Source organism: Cherax quadricarinatus, chromosome 92, assembly GCF_038502225.1.
Source record: "Cherax quadricarinatus isolate ZL_2023a chromosome 92, ASM3850222v1, whole genome shotgun sequence".
In the NCBI taxonomy this organism is placed as follows: domain Eukaryota; kingdom Metazoa; phylum Arthropoda; class Malacostraca; order Decapoda; family Parastacidae; genus Cherax; species Cherax quadricarinatus.
The window spans coordinates 2,843,235-2,866,852 of NC_091383.1; the positions used below are offsets into that span (position 1 = coordinate 2,843,235).

Below are 23,618 nucleotides of genomic sequence, written 5' to 3' on the forward strand. Positions count from 1 at the left end.
TTTAAACCCATCTTGGTGAAGGTTCACAGCGATTATCCAGGAATGAACACTGTTCGTGATGAACACTGTTCGTGATGAACACTGTTCGTGATGAACACTGTTCGTGATGAACACTGTTCGTGATGAACACTGTTCGTGATGAACACTGTTCGTGATGAACACTGTTCGTGATGAACACTGTTCGTGATGAACACTGTTCGTGATGAACACAGCGTTGCTACTGTTCCTTGAGCGATTTTTTACAAGCAGTGTTCTTGTTCTCTGTTATTGTTCTTGTTTTATCACAACTAACCCACGATACCACAACTACAACAATTCACAACTAACCCACGATACCACAACTACAACAATTCACAACTAACCCACGATACCACAACTACAACAATTCACAACTAACCCACAATACCATAACTAAAACAATTCACAACTAACCCACAATATCACAACTACAACTATTCACAACTAACCCACAAAACCACAACTACAACAATTCACAACTAACCCACAAAACCACAACTACAACAATTCACAACTAACCCACAAAACCATAACTACAACAATTCACAACTAACCCACAATACCACAACTACAACAATTCACAACACACAGTACCACAACTACAACAATTCACAACTAACCCACAAAACCACAACTACAACAATTCACAACTAACCCACAATACCACAACTACAACAATTCACAACACACAGTACCACAACTACAACAATTCACAACTAACCCACAATACCACAACTACAACAATTCACAACTAACCCACGATACCACAACTACAACAATTCACAACTAACCCACAATACCACAACTACAACAATTCACAACTAACCCACGATACCACAACTACAACAATTCACAACTAACCCACGATACCACAACTATAACAATTCACAACTAACCCACGATACCACAACTACAACAATTCACAACTAACCCACAAAACCACAACTACAACAATTCACAACTAACCCACAAAACCATAACTACAACAATTCACAACTAACCCACAATACCACAACTACAACAATTCACAACACACAGTACCACAACTACAACAATTCACAACTAACCCACAAAACCACAACTACAACAATTCACAACTAACCCACAAAACCATAACTACAACAATTCACAACTAACCCACAATACCACAACTACAACAATTCACAACACACAGTACCACAACTACAACAATTCACAACTAACCCACAATACCACAACTACAACAATTCACAACACACAGTACCACAACTACAACAATTCACAACACACAGTACCACAACTACAACAATTCACAACTAACCCACAAAACCACAACTACAACAATTCACAACTAACCCCCAATACCACAACTACAACAATTCACAACACACAGTACCACAACTACAACAATTCACAACTAACCCACAAAACCACAACTACAACAATTCACAACTAACCCACGATACCACAACTACAACAATTCACAACTAACCCACAATACCACAACTACAACAATTCACAACTAACCCACAATACCACAACTACAACAATTCACAACTAACCCACAATACCACAACTACAACAATTCACAACTAACCACAATACCACAACTACAACAATTCACAACTAACCCACAATACCACAACTACAACAATTCACAACTAACCCACGATACCACAACTACAACAATTCACAACTAACCACAATACCACAACTACAACAATTCACAACTAACCCACAATACCACAACTACAACAATTCACAACTAACCCACAATACCACAACTACAACAATTCACAACTAACCCACAATACCACAACTACAACAATTCACAACTAACCCACAATACCACAACTACAACAATTCACAACTAACCCACAATACCATAACTACAACAATTCACAACTAACCCACAATACCATAACTACAACAATTCACAACCCACAATACCACAACTACAACAATTCACAACTAACCACAATACCACAACTACAACAATTCACAACTAACCCACAATACCACAACTACAACAATTCACAACTAACCCACAATACCACAACTACAACAATTCACAACCCACAATACCACAACTACAACAATTCACAACTAACCACAATACCACAACTACAACAATTCACAACTAACCCACAATACCACAACTACAACAATTCACAACTAACCCACAATACCACAACTACAACAATTCACAACCCACAATACCACAACTACAACAATTCACAACTAACCCACAATACCACAACTACAACAATTCACAACTAACGCACAATACCCCAACTACAACAATTCACAACTAACCACAATACCACAACTACAACAATTCACAACTAACACACAATACCACAACTACAACAATTCACAACTAACCCACAATACCACAACTACAACAATTCATAACTAACCCACAATACCACAACTACAACAATTCATAACTAACCCACAGTACCACAACTACAACAATTCACAACTAACCCACAATACCACAACTACAACAATTCACAACTAACCCACAATACCACAACTACAACAATTCACAACTAACCCACAATACCACAACTACAACAATTCACAACTAACCCACAATACCACAACTACAACAATTCACAACTAACCCACAATATCTAACAAGTAACATCAATATTTTGCGCCGTCGTGTCGTACCCGACCGAAAAACTGCGCTAAAACTTCGCTCAACAAACATATTTAAATTAAAGAAAACGAAAATATACTCACCAGGGTAGTTGAGGCCTTGAGACGGGTTCTTGATCCAGTTAGTTGTTGTTGCCTCAGTGTTTCCCCGGATCAAACTTGCTTACAGCCCGTTCTCCATGTGCTGTATGACCCCTACGGGTTTTGCGCACTTGAATATTTAGTATTTTTGTCTTTAATAATATTAATAGCATTATTAATATTTATTATTATTATTATTATTATTATTATTAATATTATTATTATTATTATTATTATTATTAATATTATTATTATTATTATTATTATTATTATTATTAATATTATTATTATTATTATTATTATTATTAATATTATTATTATTATTATACTCCTTGCCAGCCATCAATATTTGTGTTGAACCTGTCATTGTTGTCACGTTTACTGTGAATGATTGACGTCTCTCTCTCTCTCTCTCTCTCTCTCTCTCTCTCTCTCTCTCTCTGTCTGTCTGTCTGTCTCTCTCTCTCTCTCTCTCTCTCTCTCTCTCTCTCTCTCTCTCTCTCTCTCTGTCTGTCTGTCTGTCTGTCTCTCTCTCTCTCTCTCTCTCTCTCTCTCTCTCTGTCTGTCTGTCTGTCTGTCTCTCTCTCTCTCTCTCTCTCTCTCTCTCTCTCTCTCTCTCTCTCTCTCTCTCTCTCTCTCTCTCTCTGTCTGTCTGTCTGTCTCTCTCTCTCTCTCTCTCTCTCTCTCTCTCTCTCTCTCTCTCTCTCTCTGTCTGTCTGTCTGTCTGTCTGTCTCTCTCTCTCTCTCTCTCTCTCTCTCTCTGTCTGTCTGTCTGTCTGTCTCTCTCTCTCTCTCTCTCTCTCTCTCTCTCTCTCTCTCTCTCTCTCTCTCTCTCTCTCTCTCGCTCTCTCTCTCTCACTCACTCTCTCTCTCTCACTCTCTCTGAGTCTTCTGTTAGGTTTATCTTGCAGTAAACACATGTGACCCTGAGGTTACGGTATGGCCATGGGGCAGCCCCTCACCACTGTCTTGGTCAACATTCACCTCGACCACTAGTAGAATGACCAGTTTTCCAACGTCATTCTTCTCAATATGACGTCGCTGAGGCATATGGTTGACGTTTAGGTCGTTGTTCCTTAACGTTTCGCCATTCGACAATTCTTAGATGCTCTCAGTTGAGCCGAACCAAGTGTATTTGACCCTCAGTGCCTGGTATCGCGTCCGAATTCCTTCTCTTGCTCCTCTAAGCTTCGTATTTCAAGCACAAACTTGAGTTTCTGCCTCATCTTAATAATAATAATAATAATAATAATAATAATAATAATAATAATAATAATAATAATAATCTCTATTTCTACCAGTACATGTACAAGGTATACAAGTACATGTACAAGGTATACAAGTACATGTACAAGGTATACAAGTACATGTACAAGGTATACAAGTACATGTACAAGGTATACAAGTACATGTACAAGGTATACAAGTACATGTACAAGGTATACAAGTACATGTACAAGGTATACAAGTACATGTACAAGGTATACAAGTACATGTACAAGGTATACAAGTACATGTACAAGGTATACAAGTACATGTACAAGGTATACAAGTACATGTACAAGGTATACAAGTACATGTACAAGGTATACAAGTACATGTACAAGGTATACAAGTACATGTACAAGGTATACAAGTACATGTACAAGGTATACAAGTACATGTACAAGGTATACAAGTACATGTACAAGGTATACAAGTACATGTACAAGGTATACAAGTACATGTACAAGGTATACAAGTACATGTACAAGGTATACAAGTACATGTACAAGGTATACAAGTACATGTACAAGGTATACAAGTACATGCACAAGGTATACAAGTACATGTACAAGGTATACAAGTACATGTACAAGGTATACAAGTACATGTACAAGGTATACAAGTACATGTACAAGGTATACAAGTACATGTACAAGGTATACAAGTACATGTACAAGGTATACAAGTACATGTACAAGGTATACAAGTACATGTACAAGGTATACAAGTACATGTACAAGGTATACAAGTACATGTACAAGGTATACAAGTACATGTACAAGGTATACAAGTACATGTACAAGGTATACAAGTACATGTACAAGGTATACAAGTACATGTACAAGGTATACAAGTACATGTACAAGGTATACAAGTACATGTACAAGGTATACAAGTACATGTACGAGGTATACAAGTACATGTACGAGGTATACAAGTACATGTACAAGGTATACAAGTACATGTACAAGGTATACAAGTACATGTACAAGGTATACAAGAACATGTACAAGGTATACAAGTACATGTACAAGGTATACAAGTACATGTACAAGGTATACAAGTACATGTACAAGGTATACAAGTACATGTACAATGTACAAAGGTATACAAGTACATGTATACAAGTACATGTACAAGGTATACAAGTACATGTACAAGGTATACAAGTACATGTACAAGGTATACAAGTACATGTACAAGGTATACAAGTACATGTACAAGGTATACAAGTACATGTACGAGGTATACAAGTACATGTACAAGGTATACAAGTACATGTACAAGGTATACAAGTACATGTACAAGGTATACAGACCATAGCTGACATCAATGACATACTACTATATAGAAAGCCCTTTGTTATGTAGAGCATTTCGGGTAAATTTTATCCCCAGGATGTGACCCACACCAGTCCACTAACACCCAGGATGTGACCCACGCCAGTCCACTAACACCCAGGATGTGACCCACACCAGTCCACTAACACCCAGGATGTGACCCACACCAGTCCACTAACACCCAGGATGTGACCCACACCAGTCCACTAACACCCAGGATGTGACCCACACCAGTCCACCACTAACACCCAGGATGTGACCCACGCCAGTCCACTAACACCCAGGATGTGACCCACACCAGTCCACTAACACCCAGGATGTGACCCACGCCAGTCCACTAACACCCAGGATGTGACCCACACCAGTCCACTAACACCCAGGATGTGACCCACACCAGTCCACTAACACCCAGGATGTGACCCACACCAGTCCACTAACACCCAGGATGTGACCCACACCAGTCCACTAACACCCAGGATGTGACCCACACCAGTCCACTAACACCCAGGATGTGACCCACACCAGTCCACTAACACCCAGGATGTGACCCACACCAGTCCACTAACACCCAGGATGTGACCCACACCAGTCCACTAACACCCAGGATGTGACCCACACCAGTCCACTAACACCCAGGATGTGACCCACACCAGTCCACTAACACCCAGGATGTGACCCACACCAGTCCACTAACACCCAGGATGTGACCCACACCAGTCCACTAACACCCAGGATGTGACCCACACCAGTCCACTAACACCCAGGATGTGACCCACACCAGTCCACTAACACCCAGGATGTGACCCACACCAGTCCACTAACACCCAGGATGTGACCCACACCAGTCCACTAACACCCAGGATGTGACCCACACCAGTCCACTAACACCCAGGATGTGACCCACACCAGTCCACTAACACCCAGGATGTGACCCACACCAGTCCACTAACACCCAGGATGTGACCCACACCAGTCCACTAACACCCAGGATGTGACCCACGCCAGTCCACTAACACCCAGGATGTGACCCACACCAGTCCACTAACACCCAGGATGTGACCCACGCCAGTCCACTAACACCCAGGATGTGACCCACACCAGTCCACTAACACCCAGGATGTGACCCACACCAGTCCACTAACACCCAGGATGTGACCCACACCAGTCCACTAACACCCAGGATGTGACCCACACCAGTCCACTAACACCCAGGATGTGACCCACACCAGTCCACTAACACCCAGGATGTGACCCACACCAGTCCACTAACACCCAGGATGTGACCCACACCAGTCCACTAACACCCAGGATGTGACCCACACCAGTCCACTAACACCCAGGATGTGACCCACACCAGTCCACTAACACCCAGGATGTGACCCACACCAGTCCACTAACACCCAGGATGTGACCCACACCAGTCCACTAACACCCAGGATGTGACCCACACCAGTCCACTAACACCCAGGATGTGACCCACGCCAGTCCACTAACACCCAGGATGTGACCCACACCAGTCGACTAACACCTAGGATGCGACCCACACCAGTCGACTAACACCTAGGTACCTATTTTACTGATGGGTGAACATGGGCAACAGGTATCTCTTGGAAACACGTCGTTATGTTTCCAGCCGTACCGGGAATCCAACCCCGGACCATATTGTGTGAGCCAAGTGCGCTAGCGATCGATCTGGCGTCTGTGCATCGTGTGTGACACAGTCTTGCGTCTTGGCTTCTCTGCCATGGAGTACCTTGGAGAGAAGTGTGTATATCTCAGTGTATATACACAGAGAAGTGTGTATATCTCAGTGTATATACACAGAGAAGTGTGTATATCTCAGTGTATATACACAGAGAAGTGTGTATATCTCAGTGTATATACACTAAGATTATAGATTAAACATTGTTTTAATATTATAGATATTGTTGAGTGTTGGTGTACAGGTGACATGTAGCCTTAATGACCCTGAATGACCCAGTAGGCCTTGTGACCCACGCTATACAAGTTCTACTCACCTTTAGAGGCTACTACTCCTGTGCCTATCATGTATTTGTAGTATGTGTGTATGCTTGTGTATTACCATATGCGTATTGTGAACTATACTAAGTTGTATATATTATGTATTTCAGGGTGTCGTCGGGCGTAAGGATGGCTATGTCCCCCCAGCAGTTCTGCCTGAGGTGGAATAACCACCAGTCTAACATCATCTCGGTGTTCGAACAACTTCTACAGACAGAGTCCTTTGTCGACGTTACTCTCGCTGTTGAAGGCATGACACTGAAGGCTCATAAGGTGGTCTTGTCAGCCTGCAGCCCTTACTTCCAGGTAAGGCTCTCCACACACACTCTTACTGACCTGATCAACTCCTACGCAGAGTGACGCATGGCGTAATAAGCCTTTATACACAGTGAATCATTGCCCTTAGTTCTCGAACCTGTCTTTCCTCCCCTAGGACCTTCAATAACTCGTACATATATATATATATATATATATATATATATATATATATATATATATATATATATATATATATATATATATATATATATATATATATGTACGAGTTATTGAAGGTTCTAGGGGAGGAAAGACAGGTTCGAGAACTAAGGGCAATGATTGTGTGTGTGTGTGTGTGTGTGTGTGTGTGTCGTGCCGAATAGGCAAAACTGGTCAATTATCAAGAACCCATTTAATATTAAGTCCTTTCTAAAAATTTCTCTTATACGTTTAAAGATATATTTTTTCATTTATGTTAATGTAACAATAATTTTGTACCAAAAGAACCTTAGAAAACTTACCTGACCTTATTATAACAAGCGTAATTTAATTTAGGCTAATCCAAATAAAAATATTTTAGATAAGTTTATAATAATTTAATAATAAACAAACGCAATGAAATATATTTTTCTCGTTAGGCTCAGAATGATTTTTGGGAAATTATTACAAACACAAATTTTCGCTTGTCTTATTCGGCAAGAAGAGCGTTGCTATTTAAGCCAAAATAGCAAGTTTTACCTATATATATTATATAATTACTGGTGACAAGAGAAAAGTCTTGGGTGGGTCCTGGACCATTACAGTGGTCCACAGTGACCGAAATTATCACATTGACTTAGTCGATGCGTAAGAATTTTTGAATTTTTCTCGAAGTTCAGTTGAATGACACTGCCAGAGAGTGGTAGTAGGTAAGCCTGGCTTAAGCCACCCTAAATTGAAAGCTTGGCTTAAGCCACCCTAAATTGAAAGCCTGGCTTAAGCCACCCTAAATTGAAAGCTTGGCTTAAGCCACCCAAAATTGAAAGCTTGGTTTAAAGCCACCCTAAATTGAAAGCTTGGCTTAAGCCACCCTAAATTGAAAGCTTGGTTTAAAGCCACCCTAAATTGAAAGCCTGGCTTAAGCCACCCTAAATTGAAAGCTTGGCTTAAGCCACCCAAAATTGAAAGCTTGGTTTAAAGCCACCCTAAATTGAAAGCTTGGCTTAAGCCACCCTAAATTGAAAGCTTGGTTTAAAGCCACCCTAAATTGAAAGACTGGCTTAAGCCTCCCTAAATTGAAAGCCTGGCTTAAGCCACCTTAAATTGAAAGCCTGGCTTAAGCCACCCTAAATTGAAAGCCTGGTTTAAGCCACCCTAAATTGAAAGCCTGGCTTAAGCCACCTTAAATTGAAAGCCTGGCTTAAGCCACCCTAAATTGAAAGCCTGGCTTAAGCCACCTTAAATTGAAAGCCTCGCTTAAGCCACCCTAAATTAAAAGCCTCGCTTAAGCCACCTTAAATTGAAAGCCTGGCTTAAGCCACCTTAAATTGAAAGCCTGGCTTAAGGCACCCTAAATTGAAAGCCTGGCTTAAGCCACCTTAAATTGAAAGCCTGGCATAAGCCACCTAAAATTGAAAGCCTGGCTTAAGCCACCCTAAATTGAAAGCCTGGCTTAAGCCACCCTAAATTGAAAGCCTAGCATAAGCCACCTTAAATTGAAAGCCTGGCTTAAGCCACCTTAAATTGAAAGCCTGGCTTAAGCCACCCAAAATTGAAAGCCTGGCTTAAGCCACCCTAAATTGAAAGCTTGGCTTAAGCCACCCTAAATTGAAAGCCTGGCTTAAGCCACCCTAAATTGAAAGCTTGGCTTAAGCCACCCAAAATTGAAAGCTTGGTTTAAAGCCACCCTAAATTGAAAGCTTGGCTTAAGCCACCCTAAATTGAAAGCTTGGTTTAAAGCCACCCTAAATTGAAAGCCTGGCTTAAGCCACCCTAAATTGAAAGCTTGGCTTAAGCCACCCAAAATTGAAAGCTTGGTTTAAAGCCACCCTAAATTGAAAGCTTGGCTTAAGCCACCCTAAATTGAAAGCTTGGTTTAAAGCCACCCTAAATTGAAAGACTGGCTTAAGCCTCCCTAAATTGAAAGCCTGGCTTAAGCCACCTTAAATTGAAAGCCTGGCTTAAGCCACCCTAAATTGAAAGCCTGGTTTAAGCCACCCTAAATTGAAAGCCTGGCTTAAGCCACCTTAAATTGAAAGCCTGGCTTAAGCCACCCTAAATTGAAAGCCTGGCTTAAGCCACCTTAAATTGAAAGCCTCGCTTAAGCCACCCTAAATTAAAAGCCTCGCTTAAGCCACCTTAAATTGAAAGCCTGGCTTAAGCCACCTTAAATTGAAAGCCTGGCTTAAGGCACCCTAAATTGAAAGCCTGGCTTAAGCCACCTTAAATTGAAAGCCTGGCATAAGCCACCTAAAACTGAAAGCCTGGCTTAAGCCACCCTAAATTGAAAGCCTGGCTTAAGCCACCCTAAATTGAAAGCCTAGCATAAGCCACCTTAAATTGAAAGCCTGGCTTAAGCCACCTTAAATTGAAAGCCTGGCTTAAGCCACCCAAAATTGAAAGCCTGGCTTAAGCCACCCTAAATTGAAAGCTTCGTTTAAGTCACCCTAAATCGACAGCCTGGCTTAAGCCACCCCAAATCGAAAGCTTGGCTTAAGCCACCTTAAATTGAAAGCCTAGCTTAAGTCACCCTAAATTGAAAGCCTGGCTTAAGCCACCCTAAATTGAAAGCTTGGTTTAAGCCACTCTAAATTGAAAGCTTGGCTTAAGCCACCCTAAATTGAAAGCCTGGTTTAAGTCACCCTAAATTGAAAGCCTGGCTTAAGTCATCCTAAATTGAAAGCCTGGCTTAAGTCACCCTAAATTGAAAGCCTGGCTTAAGCCACCGTAAATTGAAAGCCTGACTTAAGTCACCCTAAATTGAAAACCTGACTTAAGCCACCCTAAATTGAAAACCTGGCTTAAGCCACCCTAAATTGAAAGCTTGGTTTAAGCCACCCTAAACTGAAAGCCTGGCTTAAGCCACCCCAAATCGAAAGCTTGGCTTGAGCCACCTTAAATTGAAAGCCTGGCTTAAGTCACCCTAAATTGAAAGCCTGGCTTAAGCCACCCTAAATAGAAAGCTTGGTTTAAAGCCACCTTAAATTGAAAGCCTGGCTTAAGCCACCCTATATGGAAAGCCTGGTTTAAGTCACCCTAAATTGAAAGTCTGGTTTAAGCCACCCTAAATTGAAAGCCTGGCTTAAGTCACCCTAAATTGAAAGCCTTTCTTAAGCCACCCTAAATTGAAAGTCTGATTTAAGTCACCCTAAATTGAAAGCCTGGCTTAAGTCACCCTAAATTGAAAGCCTGGCTTAAGTCACCCTAAATTGATAGCCTGGCTTAAGTCACCCTAAATTGAAATCCTGGCTTAAGTGATCCTAAATTGAAAGCCTGGCTTAAGTCATCCTAAATTGAAAGCCTGGCTTAAGTCACCCTAAATTGAAAGCCTAGCTTAAGTCACCCTAAATTGAAAGCCTGGCTTAAGTCACCCTAAATTGAAAGCCTGGCTTAAGTCACCCTAAATTGAAAGCCTGGCTTAAGTCACCCTAAATTGAAAGCCTGGCTTAAGTCACACTAAATTGAAAGCTTGGCTTAAGCCACCCTAAATTGAAAATCTGGTTTAAGCGACCCTAAATTGAAAGCCTGGCTTAAGTCACCCTAAATTGAAAGCCTGGCTTAAGTCACCCTAAATTGAAAGCCTGGCTTAAGTCATCCTATATTGAAAGCCTGGGTTAAGTCATCCTAAATTGAAAGCCTGGCTTAAGTCACCCTAAATTGAAAGCCTGGCTTAAGTCACCCTAAATTGAAAGCCTGGCTTAAGTCACCCTAAATTGAAAGCCTGGCTTAAGTCACCCTAAATTGAAAGCCTGGCTTAAGCCACCCTAAATAGAAAGCTTGGTTTAAAGCCACCTTAAATTGAAAGCTTGGCTTAAGCCACCCTATATGGAAAGCCTGGTTTAAGTCACCCTAAATTGAAAGTCTGGTTTAAGCCACCCTAAATTGAAAGCCTGGCTTAAGTCACCCTAAATTGAAAGCCTTTCTTAAGCCACCCTAAATTGAAAGTCTGATTTAAGTCACCCTAAATTGAAAGCCTGGCTTAAGTCACCCTAAATTGAAAGCCTGGCTTAAGTCACCCTAAATTGATAGCCTGGCTTAAGTCACCCTAAATTGAAATCCTGGCTTAAGTGATCCTAAATTGAAAGCCTGGCTTAAGTCATCCTAAATTGAAAGCCTGGCTTAAGTCACCCTAAATTGAAAGCCTAGCTTAAGTCACCCTAAATTGAAAGCCTGGCTTAAGTCACCCTAAATTGAAAGCCTGGCTTAAGTCACCCTAAATTGAAAGCCTGGCTTAAGTCACCCTAAATTGAAAGCCTGGCTTAAGTCACACTAAATTGAAAGCTTGGCTTAAGCCACCCTAAATTGAAAATCTGGTTTAAGCGACCCTAAATTGAAAGCCTGGCTTAAGTCACCCTAAATTGAAAGCCTGGCTTAAGTCACCCTAAATTGAAAGCCTGGCTTAAGTCATCCTATATTGAAAGCCTGGGTTAAGTCATCCTAAATTGAAAGCCTGGCTTAAGTCACCCTAAATTGAAAGCCTGGCTTAAGTCACCCTAAATTGAAAGCCTGGCTTAAGTCACCCTAAATTGAAAGCCTGGCTTAAGTCACCCTAAATTGAAAGCCTGGCTTAAGTCACCCTAAATTGAAAGCCTGGCTTAAGTCACCCTAAATTGAAAGCCTGGCTTAAGTCACCTTAAATTGAAAGCCTGGCTTAAGTCACCCTAAATTGAAAGCCTGGCTTAAGTCACCCTAAATTGAAAGCCTGGCTTAAGTCACTCTAAATTTAAAGCCTGGCTTAAGTCACCCTAAATTGAAAGCCTGGCTTAAGCCACCCTAAATTGAAAGCCTGGCTTAAGTCACCCTAAATTGAAAGCCTAGCTTAAGCCACCCTAAATTGAAAGCCTGGCTTAAGCCACCTTAAATTGAAAGCCTGGCTTAAGTCACCCTAAATTGAAAGCCTGGCTTAAGTCACCCTAAATTGAAAGCCTGGTTTAAGCCACCCTAAATTGAAAGCCTGGCTTAAGTCACCCTAAATTGAAAGCCTGGCTTAAGCCACCCTAAATTGAAAGCCTGGCTTAAGCCACCTTAAATTGAAAGCCTGGCTTAAGTCACCCTAAATTGAAAGCCTGGCTTAAGTCACCCTAAATTGAAAGCCTGGCTTAAGTCACCCTAAATTGAAAGCCTGGCTTAAGCCACCCTAAATTGAAAGCCTGGCTTAAGTCACCCTAAATTGAAAGCCTGGTTTAAGTCACCCTAAATTGAAAGCCTGGCTTAAGTCACCCTACATTGAAAGCCTGGCTTAAGTCACCCTAAATTGAAAGCCTGGCTTAAGTCACCCTAAATTGAAAGCCTGGCTTAAGTCACTTTAAATTGAAAGCCTGGCTTAAGTGACCCTAAATTGAAAGCCTGGCTTAAGTCACCCTAAATTGAAAGCCTGGCTTAAGTCACCCTAAATTGAAAGCCTGGTTTAAGTCACCCTAAATTGAAAGCCTGGTTTAAGTCACCCTAAATTGAAAGCCTGGCTTAAGTCACCCTACATTGAAAGCCTGGCTTAAGTCACCCTAAATTGAAAGCCTGGCTTAAGTCACCCTAAATTGAAAGCCTGGCTTAAGTCACTTTAAATTGAAAGCCTTACTTAAGTGACCCTAAATTGAAAGCCTGGCTTAAGTCACCCTAAATTGAAAGCCTGGCTTAAGTCACCCTAAATTAAAAGCCTGGTTTAAGTCACCTTAAATTGAAAGCCTGGTTTAAGTCACCCTAAATTGAAATCCTGGCTTAAGTCATCCTAAATTGAAAGCCTGGTTTAAGTCACCCTAAATTGAAAGCCTGGTTTAAGTCACCTTAAATTGAAAGCCTGGTTTAAGTCACCCTAAATTGAAAGCCTGGTTTAAGTCACCCTAAATTGAAAGCCTGGCTTAAGCCACCCTAAATTGAAAGCCTGGCTTAAGTCACCCTAAATTGAAAGCCTGGTGTAAGTCACCCTAAATTGAAAGCCTGGTTTAAGTCACCCTAAATTGAAAGCCTGGCTTAAGTCACCCTAAATTGAAAGCCTGGCTTAAGTCACCCTAAATTGAAAGCCTGGTTTAAGTCACCCTAAATTGAAAGCCTGGCTTAAGTCACCCTAAATTGAAAGCCTGGCTTAAGTCACCCTAAATTGAAAGCCTGGTGTAAGTCACCCTAAATTGAAAGCCTGGCTTAAGTCACCCTAAATTAAAAGCCTGGTTTAAGTCACCTTAAATTGAAAGCCTGGTTTAAGTCACCCTAAATTGAAAGCCTGGCTTAAGTCATCCTAAATTGAAAGCCTGGTTTAAGTCACCCTAAATTGAAAGCCTGGTTTAAGTCACCTTAAATTGAAAGCCTGGTTTAAGTCACCCTAAATTGAAAGCCTGGTTTAAGTCACCCTAAATTGAAAGCCTGGCTTAAGCCACCCTAAATTGAAAGCCTGGCTTAAGTCACCCTAAATTGAAAGCCTTGTGTAAGTTACCCTAAATTGAAACCCTGGTTTAAGTCACCCTAAATTGAAAGCCTGGCTTAAGTCACCCTAAATTGAAAGCCTGGCTTAAGTCACCCTAAATTGAAAGCCTGGTTTAAGTCACCCTAAATTGAAAGCCTGGCTTAAGTCACCCTAAATTGAAAGCCTGGCTTAAGTCACCCTAAATTGAAAGCCTGGTGTAAGTCACCCTAAATTGAAAGCCTGGTTTAAGTCACCCTAAATTGAAAGCCTGGCTTAAGTCACCCTAAATTGAAAGCCTGGCTTAAGTCACCCTAAATTGAAAGCCTGGTGTAAGTCACCCTAAATTGAAAGCCTGGTTTAAGTCACCCTAAATTGAAAGCCTGGTTTAAGTCACCCTAAATTGAAAGCCTGGTTTAAGTCACCCTAAATTGAAAGCCTGGTTTAAGTCACCCTAAATTGAAAGCCTGGTTTAAGTCACCCTAAATTGAAAGCCTGGCCACACTAACTCAAGGTTGACCTTCTCAGTACAGGAGTAACTCCAACAAGTGCTCTTTAAAACACCTCTAATTCACTGGGTTTTCACTGCAGTGGGTTTTCACTGCAGTGGGTTTTCACTGCAGTGGGTTTTCACTGCAGTGGGTTTTCACCGCAGTGGGTTTTCACTGCAGTGGGTTTTCACTGCAGTGGGTTTTCACTGCAGTGGGTTTTCACTGCAGTGGGTTTTCACTGCAGTGGGTTTTCACTGCAGTGGGTTTTCACTGCAGTGGGTTTTCACTGCAGTGGGTTTTCACTGCAGTGGGTTTTCACCGCAGAGGGTTTTTCACTGCACCTGCAGTGGGTTTTCACTGCAGTGGGTTTTCACTGCAGTGGGTTTTCACTGCAGTGGGTTTTCACTGCAGTGGGTTTTCACTGCAGTGGGTTTTCACTGCAGTGGGTTTTCACCGCAGAGGGTTTTCACCGCAGTGGGTTTTCACTGCAGTGGGTTTTCACTGCAGTGGGTTTTCACTGCAGTGGGTTTTCACTGCAGTGGGTTTTCACTGCAGTGGGTTTTCACTGCAGTGGGTTTTCACTGCAGTGGGTTTTCACTGCAGTGGGTTTTCACTGCAGTGGGTTTTCACTGCAGTGGGTTTTCACCGCAGAGGGTTTTCACCGCAGTGGGTTTTCACTGCAGTGGGTTTTCACTGCAGTGGGTTTTCACTGCTGTAATAAAGTCTGGAACAACGTTTTGCTCACTGGAAACGTTTAGCTAGTCTTTAATACTGCAGTGAAAGTCTCTAAATTAAGCGCGTTAATATGCACTTGTTGGAGTCACCTTGTTACTGAGCCTGTCACTGTTGTATAGTGAAGCCTAGGGTGGCTCAAGCCAGGCTCTCAGCCTAGGGCGGCTTTAGCCAGGCTTTCGGCCTAGTTTGGCTTAAGCCAGGTTTTCAGTCTAGGGTGGCTTAAGCCAGGCTTTCAGCCTATTTTGGCTTTAGCCAGGCTTTCAGTCTACGGTGGCTTAAGGCAGGCTTTCAGCCTAGTTTGGCTTTCAGCCAAGGGTGGCTTAAGCCAGGCTTTTAGCCTAGGGTGGCTTAAGCCAGGCTTTCAGTCTAGGGTGGCTTAAGCCAGGCTTTCAGCCTAGTTTGGCTTTAGCCAGGCTTTCAGTCTAGGGTGGCTTAAGGCAGGCTTTCAGCCTAGTTTGGCTTTCAGCCAAGGGTGGCTTAAGCCAGGCTTTTAGCCTAGGGTGGCTTAAGCCAGGCTTTCAGTCTAGGGTGGCTTAAGCCAGGTTTTCAGTCAAAGTGACTTAAGCCGGGCTTTCAGCCTAGGGTGGCTTTAGCCAGGCTTTCAGTCTAGGGTGGCTTAAGCCAGGCTTTCAATCTGGGTGGCTTAAAACTACTAAGATCATCATTTAAAAGAACAAGTTTGTGAATTTTTGTGTCAGATTCTTGTAGTTATTCTGTCTGATTCTTGTAGTTATTCTGTCAGATTCTTGTAGTTATTCTGTCAGATTCTTGTAGTTATTCTGTCAGATTCTTGTAGTTATTCTGTCAGATTCTTGTAGTTATTCTGTCTGATTCTTGTAGTTATTCTGTCAGATTCTTGTAGTTATTCTGTCAGATTCTTGTAGTTATTCTGTCAGATTCTTGTAGTTATTCTGTCTGATTCTTGTAGTTATTCTGTCTGATTCTTGTAGTTATTCTGTCAGATTCTTGTAGTTATTCTGTCAGATTCTTGTAGTTATTCTGTCTGATTCTTGTAGTTATTCTGTCAGATTCTTGTAGTTATTCTGTTTGATTCTTGTAGTTATTCTGTCAGATTCTTGTAGTTATTCTGTCAGATTCTTGTAGTTATTCTGTCTGATTCTTGTAGTTATTCTGTCAGATTCTTGTAGTTATTCTGTCTGATTCTTGTAGTTATTCTGTCAGATTCTTGTAGTTATTCTGTCAGATTCTTGTAGTTATTCTGTCTGATTCTTGTAGTTATTCTGTCAGATTCTTGTAGTTATTCTGTCAGATTCTTGTAGTTATTCTGTCAGATTCTTGTAGTTATTCTGTCTGATTCTTGTAGTTATTCTGTCAGATTCTTGTAGTTATTCTGTCAGATTCTTGTAGTTATTCTGTCAGATTCTTGTAGTTATTCTGTCTGATTCTTGTAGTTATTCTGTCTGATTCTTGTAGTTATTCTGTCAGATTCTTGTAGTTATTCTGTCAGATTCTTGTAGTTATTCTGTCAGATTCTTGTAGTTATTCTGTCTGATTCTTGTAGTTATTCTGTCAGATTCTTGTAGTTATTCTGTCAGATTCTTGTAGTTATTCTGTCAGATTCTTGTAGTTATTCTGTCAGATTCTTGTAGTTATTCTGTCAGATTCTTGTAGTTATTCTGTCTGATTCTTGTAGTTATTCTGTCAGATTCTTGTAGTTATTCTGTCTGATTCTTGTAGTTATTCTGTCAGATTCTTGTAGTTATTCTGTCAGATTCTTGTAGTTATTCTGTCAGATTCTTGTAGTTATTCTGTCAGATTCTTGTAGTTATTCTGTCTGATTCTTGTAGTTATTCTGTCAGATTCTTGTAGTTATTCTGTCAGATTCTTGTAGTTATTCTGTCTGATTCTTGTAGTTATTCTGTCAGATTCTTGTAGTTATTCTGTCTGATTCTTGTAGTTACTCTGTCTGATTCTTGTAGTTATTCTGTCTGATTCTTGTAGTTATTCTGTCTGATTCTTGTAGTTATTCTGTCAGATTCTTGTAGTTATTCTGTCTGATTCTTGTAGTTATTCTGTCTGATTCTTGTAGTTATTCTGTCAGATTCTTGTAGTTATTCTGTCAGATTCTTGTAGTTATTCTGTCTGATTCTTGTAGTTATTCTGTCAGATTCTTGTAGTTATTCTGTCTGATTCTTGTAGTTATTCTGTCTGATTCTTGTAGTTATTCTGTCTGATTCTTGTAGTTATTCTGTCTGATTCTTGTAGTTATTCTGTCAGATTCTTGTAGTTATTCTGTCTGATTCTTGTAGTTATTCTGTCAGATTCTTGTAGTTATTCTGTCTGATTCTTGTAGTTATTCTGTCTGATTCTTGTAGTTATTCTGTCTGATTCTTGTAGTTATTCTGTCAGATTCTTGTAGTTATTCTGTCAGATTCTTGTAGTTATTCTGTCAGATTCTTGTAGTTATTCTGTCTGATTCTTGTAGTTATTCTGTCAGATTCTTGTAGTTATTCTGTCTGATTCTTGTAGTTATTCTGTCAGATTCTTGTAGTTATTCTGTCTGATTCTTGTAGTTATTCTGTCAGATTCTTGTAGTTATTCTGTCTGATTCTTGTAGTTATTCTGTCAGATTCTTGTAGTTATTCTGTCAGATTCTTGTAGTTATTCTGTCTGATTCTTGTAGTTATTCTGTCAGATTCTTGTAGTTATTCTGTCAGATTCTTGTAGTTATTCTGTCAGATTCTTGTAGTTATTCTGTCAGATTCTTGTAGTTATTCTGTCAGATTCTTGTAGTTATTCTGTCAGATTCTTGTAGTTATTCTGTCAGATTCTTGTAGTTATTCTGTCAGATTCTTGTAGTTATTCTGTCAGATTCTTGTAGTTATTCTGTCAGATTCTTGTAGTTATTCTGTCAGATTCTTGTAGTTATTCTGTCTGATTCTTGTAGTTATTCTGTCAGATTCTTGTAGTTATTCTGTCAGATTCTTGTAGTTATTCTGTCAGATTCTTGTAGTTATTCTGTCTGATTCTTGTAGTTATTCTGTCAGATTCTTGTAGTTATTCTGTCAGATTCTTGTAGTTATTCTGTCAGATTCTTGTAGTTATTCTGTCAGATTCTTGTAGTTATTCTGTCAGATTCTTGTAGTTATTCTGTCAGATTCTTGTAGTTATTCTGTCAGATTCTTGTAGTTATTCTGTCAGATTCTTGTAGTTATTCTGTCTGATTCTTGTAGTTATTCTGTCTGATTCTTGTAGTTATTCTGTCTGATTCTTGTAGTTATTCTGTCTGATTCTTGTAGTTATTCTGTCTGATTCTTGTAGTTATTCTGTCAGATTCTTGTAGTTATTCTGTCAGATTCTTGTAGTTATTCTGTCTGATTCTTGTAGTTATTCTGTCTGATTCTTGTAGTTATTGTTTCAGATTCTTGTAGTTATTCTGTCAGATTCTTGTAGTTATTCTGTCTGATTCTTGTAGTTATTCTGTCTGATTCTTGTAGTTATTCTGTCAGATTCTTGTAGTTATTCTGTCAGATTCTTGTAGTTATTCTGTCTGATTCTTGTAGTTATTCTGTCAGATTCTTGTAGTTATTCTGTCAGATTCTTGTAGTTATTCTGTCAGATTCTTGTAGTTATTCTGTCAGATTCTTGTAGTTATTCTGTCTGATTCTTGTAGTTATTCTGTCAGATTCTTGTAGTTATTCTGTCTGATTCTTGTAGTTATTCTGTCTGATTCTTGTAGTTATTCTGTCAGATTCTTGTAGTTATTCTGTCAGATTCTTGTAGTTATTCTGTCAGATTCTTGTAGTTATTCTGTCTGATTCTTGTAGTTATTCTGTCTGATTCTTGTAGTTATTCTGTCAGATTCTTGTAGTTATTCTGTCAGATTCTTGTAGTTATTCTGTCTGATTCTTGTAGTTATTCTGTCTGATTCTTGTAGTTATTCTGTCAGATTCTTGTAGTTATTCTGTCAGATTCTTGTAGTTATTCTGTTTGATTCTTGTAGTTATTCTGTCTGATTCTTGTAGTTATTCTGTCAGATTCTTGTAGTTATTCTGTCAGATTCTTGTAGTTATTCTGTCAGATTCTTGTAGTTATTCTGTCAGATTCTTGTAGTTATTCTGTCAGATTCTTGTAGTTATTCTGTCTGATTCTTGTAGTTATTCTGTCAGATTCTTGTAGTTATTCTGTCTGATTCTTGTGGTTATTCTGTCTGATTCTTGTAGTTATTCTGTCAGATTCTTGTAGTTATTCTGTCTGATTCTTGTAGTTATTCTGTCTGATTCTTGTAGTTATTCTGTCAGATTCTTGTAGTTATTCTGTCTGATTCTTGTAGTTATTCTGTCAGATTCTTGTAGTTATTCTGTCTGATTCTTGTAGTTATTCTGTCTGATTCTTGTAGTTATTCTGTCAGATTCTTGTAGTTATTCTGTCTGATTCTTGTAGTTATTCTGTCTGATTCTTGTAGTTATTCTGTCAGATTCTTGTAGTTATTCTGTCAGATTCTTGTAGTTATTCTGTCAGATTCTTGTAGTTATTCTGTCAGATTCTTGTAGTTATTCTGTCAGATTCTTGTAGTTATTCTGTCTGATTCTTGTAGTTATTCTGTCAGATTCTTGTAGTTATTCTGTCTGATTCTTGTAGTTATTCTGTCTGATTCTTGTAGTTATTCTGTCAGATTCTTGTAGTTATTCTGTCAGATTCTTGTAGTTATTCTGTCAGATTCTTGTAGTTATTCTGTCTGATTCTTGTAGTTATTCTGTCTGATTCTTGTAGTTATTCTGTCTGATTCTTGTAGTTATTCTGTCAGATTCTTGTAGTTATTCTGTCAGATTCTTGTAGTTATTCTGTCTGATTCTTGTAGTTATTCTGTCTGATTCTTGTAGTTATTCTGTCAGATTCTTGTAGTTATTCTGTCTGATTCTTGTAGTTATTCTGTCTGATTCTTGTAGTTATTCTGTCTGATTCTTGTAGTTATTCTGTCTGATTCTTGTAGTTATTCTTCCAAACATCAGTCAAGATTAATCTTTAATTTATTAATAATGTATTTAATTATTGTATAATTATTGTATAATTATTGTATAATTATTGTATAATTATTGTATAATTATTGTATAATTATTGTATAATTATTGTATAATTATTGTATACATGTCTGTGTGTCTTCCTGCAGGCTGTATTGGCGTCCCATCATTATATACATGTCTGTGTGTCTTCCTGCAGGCTGTATTGGCGTCCCATCATTATATACATGTCTGTGTGTCTTCCCGCAGGCTGTATTGGCGTCCCATCATTATATACATGTTTGTGTGTCTTCCTGCAGGCTGTATTGGCGTCCCATCATTATATACATGTCTGTGTGTCTTCCTGCAGGCTGTATTGGCGTCCCATCATTATATACATGTCTGTGTGTCTTCCTGCAGGCTGTACTGGCGTCCCATCATTATATACATGTCTGTGTGTCTTCCTGCAGGCTGTACTGGCGTCCCATCATTATATACATGTCTGTGTGTCTTCCTGCAGGCTGTACTGGCGTCCCATCATTATATACATGTCTGTGTGTCTTCCTGCAGGCTGTACTGGCGTCCCATCATTATATACATGTCTGTGTGTCTTCCTGCAGGCTGTATTGGCGTCCCATCATTATATACATGTCTGTGTGTCTTCCTGCAGGCTGTACTGGCGTCCCATCATTATATACATGTCTGTGTGTCTTCCTGCAGGCTGTATTGGCGTCCCATCATTATATACATGTTTGTGTGTCTTCCTGCAGGCTGTATTGGCGTCCCATCATTATATACATGTCTGTGTGTCTTCCTGCAGGCTGTATTGGCGTCCCATCATTATATACATGTCTGTGTGTCTTCCTGCAGGCTGTACTGGCGTCCCATCATTATATACATGTCTGTGTGTCTTCCTGCAGGCTGTATTGGCGTCCCATCATTATATACATGTCTGTGTGTCTTCCTGCAGGCTGTACTGGCGTCCCATCATTATATACATGTCTGTGTGTCTTCCTGCAGGCTGTATTGGCGTCCCATCCTGATATATGTCTGTTTTTTTCCTGCAGGCTGTACTGGCGTCCCATCCTGATAAACACCCTATCGTTATCCTAAAGGACGTCCGTTACACGGACATGAGGGACCTACTGGACTTCATGTACCGTGGTGAGGTGTCCGTGGATCAGGACAACCTCTCTGGCTTCCTACGTGTAGCAGAGTCCCTACGGATAAAGGGACTTACTGAGGTCAACGAGAAGAAGAGATTAGAGAACACGTCAGCATCCTCAGCTTACCTAGTACCCCAGGCGATGCCAGGTGCTGCCCCACCAGGCATGGCATCAGGGGTAGTGCCAATGGCACCCCTCACCCCTCTAGCAGGCGACCCACCACCCCTTAAAAGACCTCCCCTTTCTCCCTCCGCCACTTACGGGGCGAAGAGAAGGCGAGGGAGGCCACCTAAGATCTCAGGTGAAGAGTCGGAAGGGGAAGTAGGTTCGGCAGCAGGTTCCCTCTCGGCAGCTGAAGGAGAGGACACAAGAAGTGAGGCAGAGGTTAAATTAGAGGTTGAGGATGCAAAGGAGTGCCAAGAGCCCGATGACCTAAGCAAGGAAGCAGACACCAAGGTACGTACCTAATTACTCTGTTAAATGAACATTACCTTGTATTCTAATCATGTAATGAACATTTTATTATTAGTTATTATTATTATTATTATTATTATTATTATTATTATTATTATTATTATTATTATTATTATTATTATTATTATTATTATTATTATTATTATTATTATTGCTGTCTATTATTATTGGAAAGCATCTGGGGTAATCAAGAATGATATTAAGAAACCAACTCCAGTTCCCCGGATCAAAAACCTTTCACTACTTGAGAGAGAGAGAGAGAGAGAGAGAGAGAGAGAGAGAGAGAGAGAGAGAGAGAGAGAGAGAGAGAGAGAGAGAGAGAGTTAAGCCCTGGCTTTGGTCATCCACTATATGGCTTCGTGTATGGTGTCAGGTGTAACTTGGAGGGAATGTTGAGTACCTAAGTAGGCAGCACCTTCGTAACAAGACCTATGTAGGCACGACCTACGTAACAATACCTAAGTAGGCAGCACCTAAATATCATGGAAGATGACCGGCAAGTTGGAAACAGAAGCCTGTTAAATGTTTTGTACGCTGGCAGTATGTTGGTAGACAGCAACTCTACATGTAGGTACTACCCTACACACACACACACACACACACACACACACACACACACACACACACACACACACACATATGTATATATATATATATATATATATATATATATATATATATATATATATATATATATATATATATATATATATATATATATATATATATATATAGGAGTATATATATATAGGGAAGTACCACCTCTATAGCTGGACTTGGGACCCTCATCCTCAGAGAAGACAATAAACGTACCTCAGGGGAAACTCAAGGTTCTCCCCGGAGCTGTTTGAATATTTTCTTCTCCTACCACCCCCTATATTTTATATTCTATGTGAGCATTTATAAATAAACAGAATACATTTACAGAAAACAAACATGAATACAATGGTACAATGTATTAAAGATCATGAATTTCCTCCAGCTCCTCCGAAGTCTGACGCGAGCCAAGTATGCAGCAAGCATTTCCCCTCTGGATGGCCACGCTGAGGCGCTGGAACATGAAAGTGGCTGCCTTTGGGTCCCTGGTGGTGTCGATGAGTCTGGAACCCAGTTCTTTAAGGAAACATGTGGCATTTTTTCCCCTGATCCCAATCTTTGATCCCACTGAGACAAATTGATACTGTTGGCTTATGTCTCTGTACTTGCTGATCTTGTACTCCTCCCTGTGGTCAGCAGCTCCTCCCTGTCGCCACACACTGTGATGGATATAGGTGTCAGCCAGTGTGGACACACAATTATAGTCCCATGCTAAGAGCTTGTCATTCTTCCAAGGATAGATGGTGATCCCGTCGGGGTAGTTTGCTCGGTTGTTGGTATTGTTGGCTGCTAGTGATCGTGGCTCCCTCTCAGCTGGGCATCCAGCTGTAGCAAGGGATCTCTTTATGATGTCGTTGACCTCATTGTGTCTTGCATGCCAGCCCTTGGTTTTGGAACAGTTAAGACCACGTAGAACGTATTGGTCTGCTTGCACTTCACCGCAAGTATACATATATTCTGTGTGAATTGGGGCA

The 23,618-nt window shown here is 40.2% G+C and overlaps 1 protein-coding gene across 3 annotated transcripts in view; it reads left to right on the forward strand.

Annotated features, from left to right (window-relative positions):
• LOC128698383 (protein tramtrack, alpha isoform-like) overlaps positions 1–23,618 on the forward strand; it is a 199,853-nt gene that overhangs the window by 7,911 nt on the left and 168,324 nt on the right. For all 3 annotated transcript variants that reach the window (XM_070104452.1, XM_070104453.1, XM_070104451.1), the window contains exons 2-3: positions 7,484–7,679; positions 21,475–22,029. In XM_070104452.1, the coding sequence (XP_069960553.1) occupies positions 7,484–7,679; positions 21,475–22,029 (751 nt within the window). The remainder of the gene's footprint in view (positions 1–7,483; positions 7,680–21,474; positions 22,030–23,618) is intronic.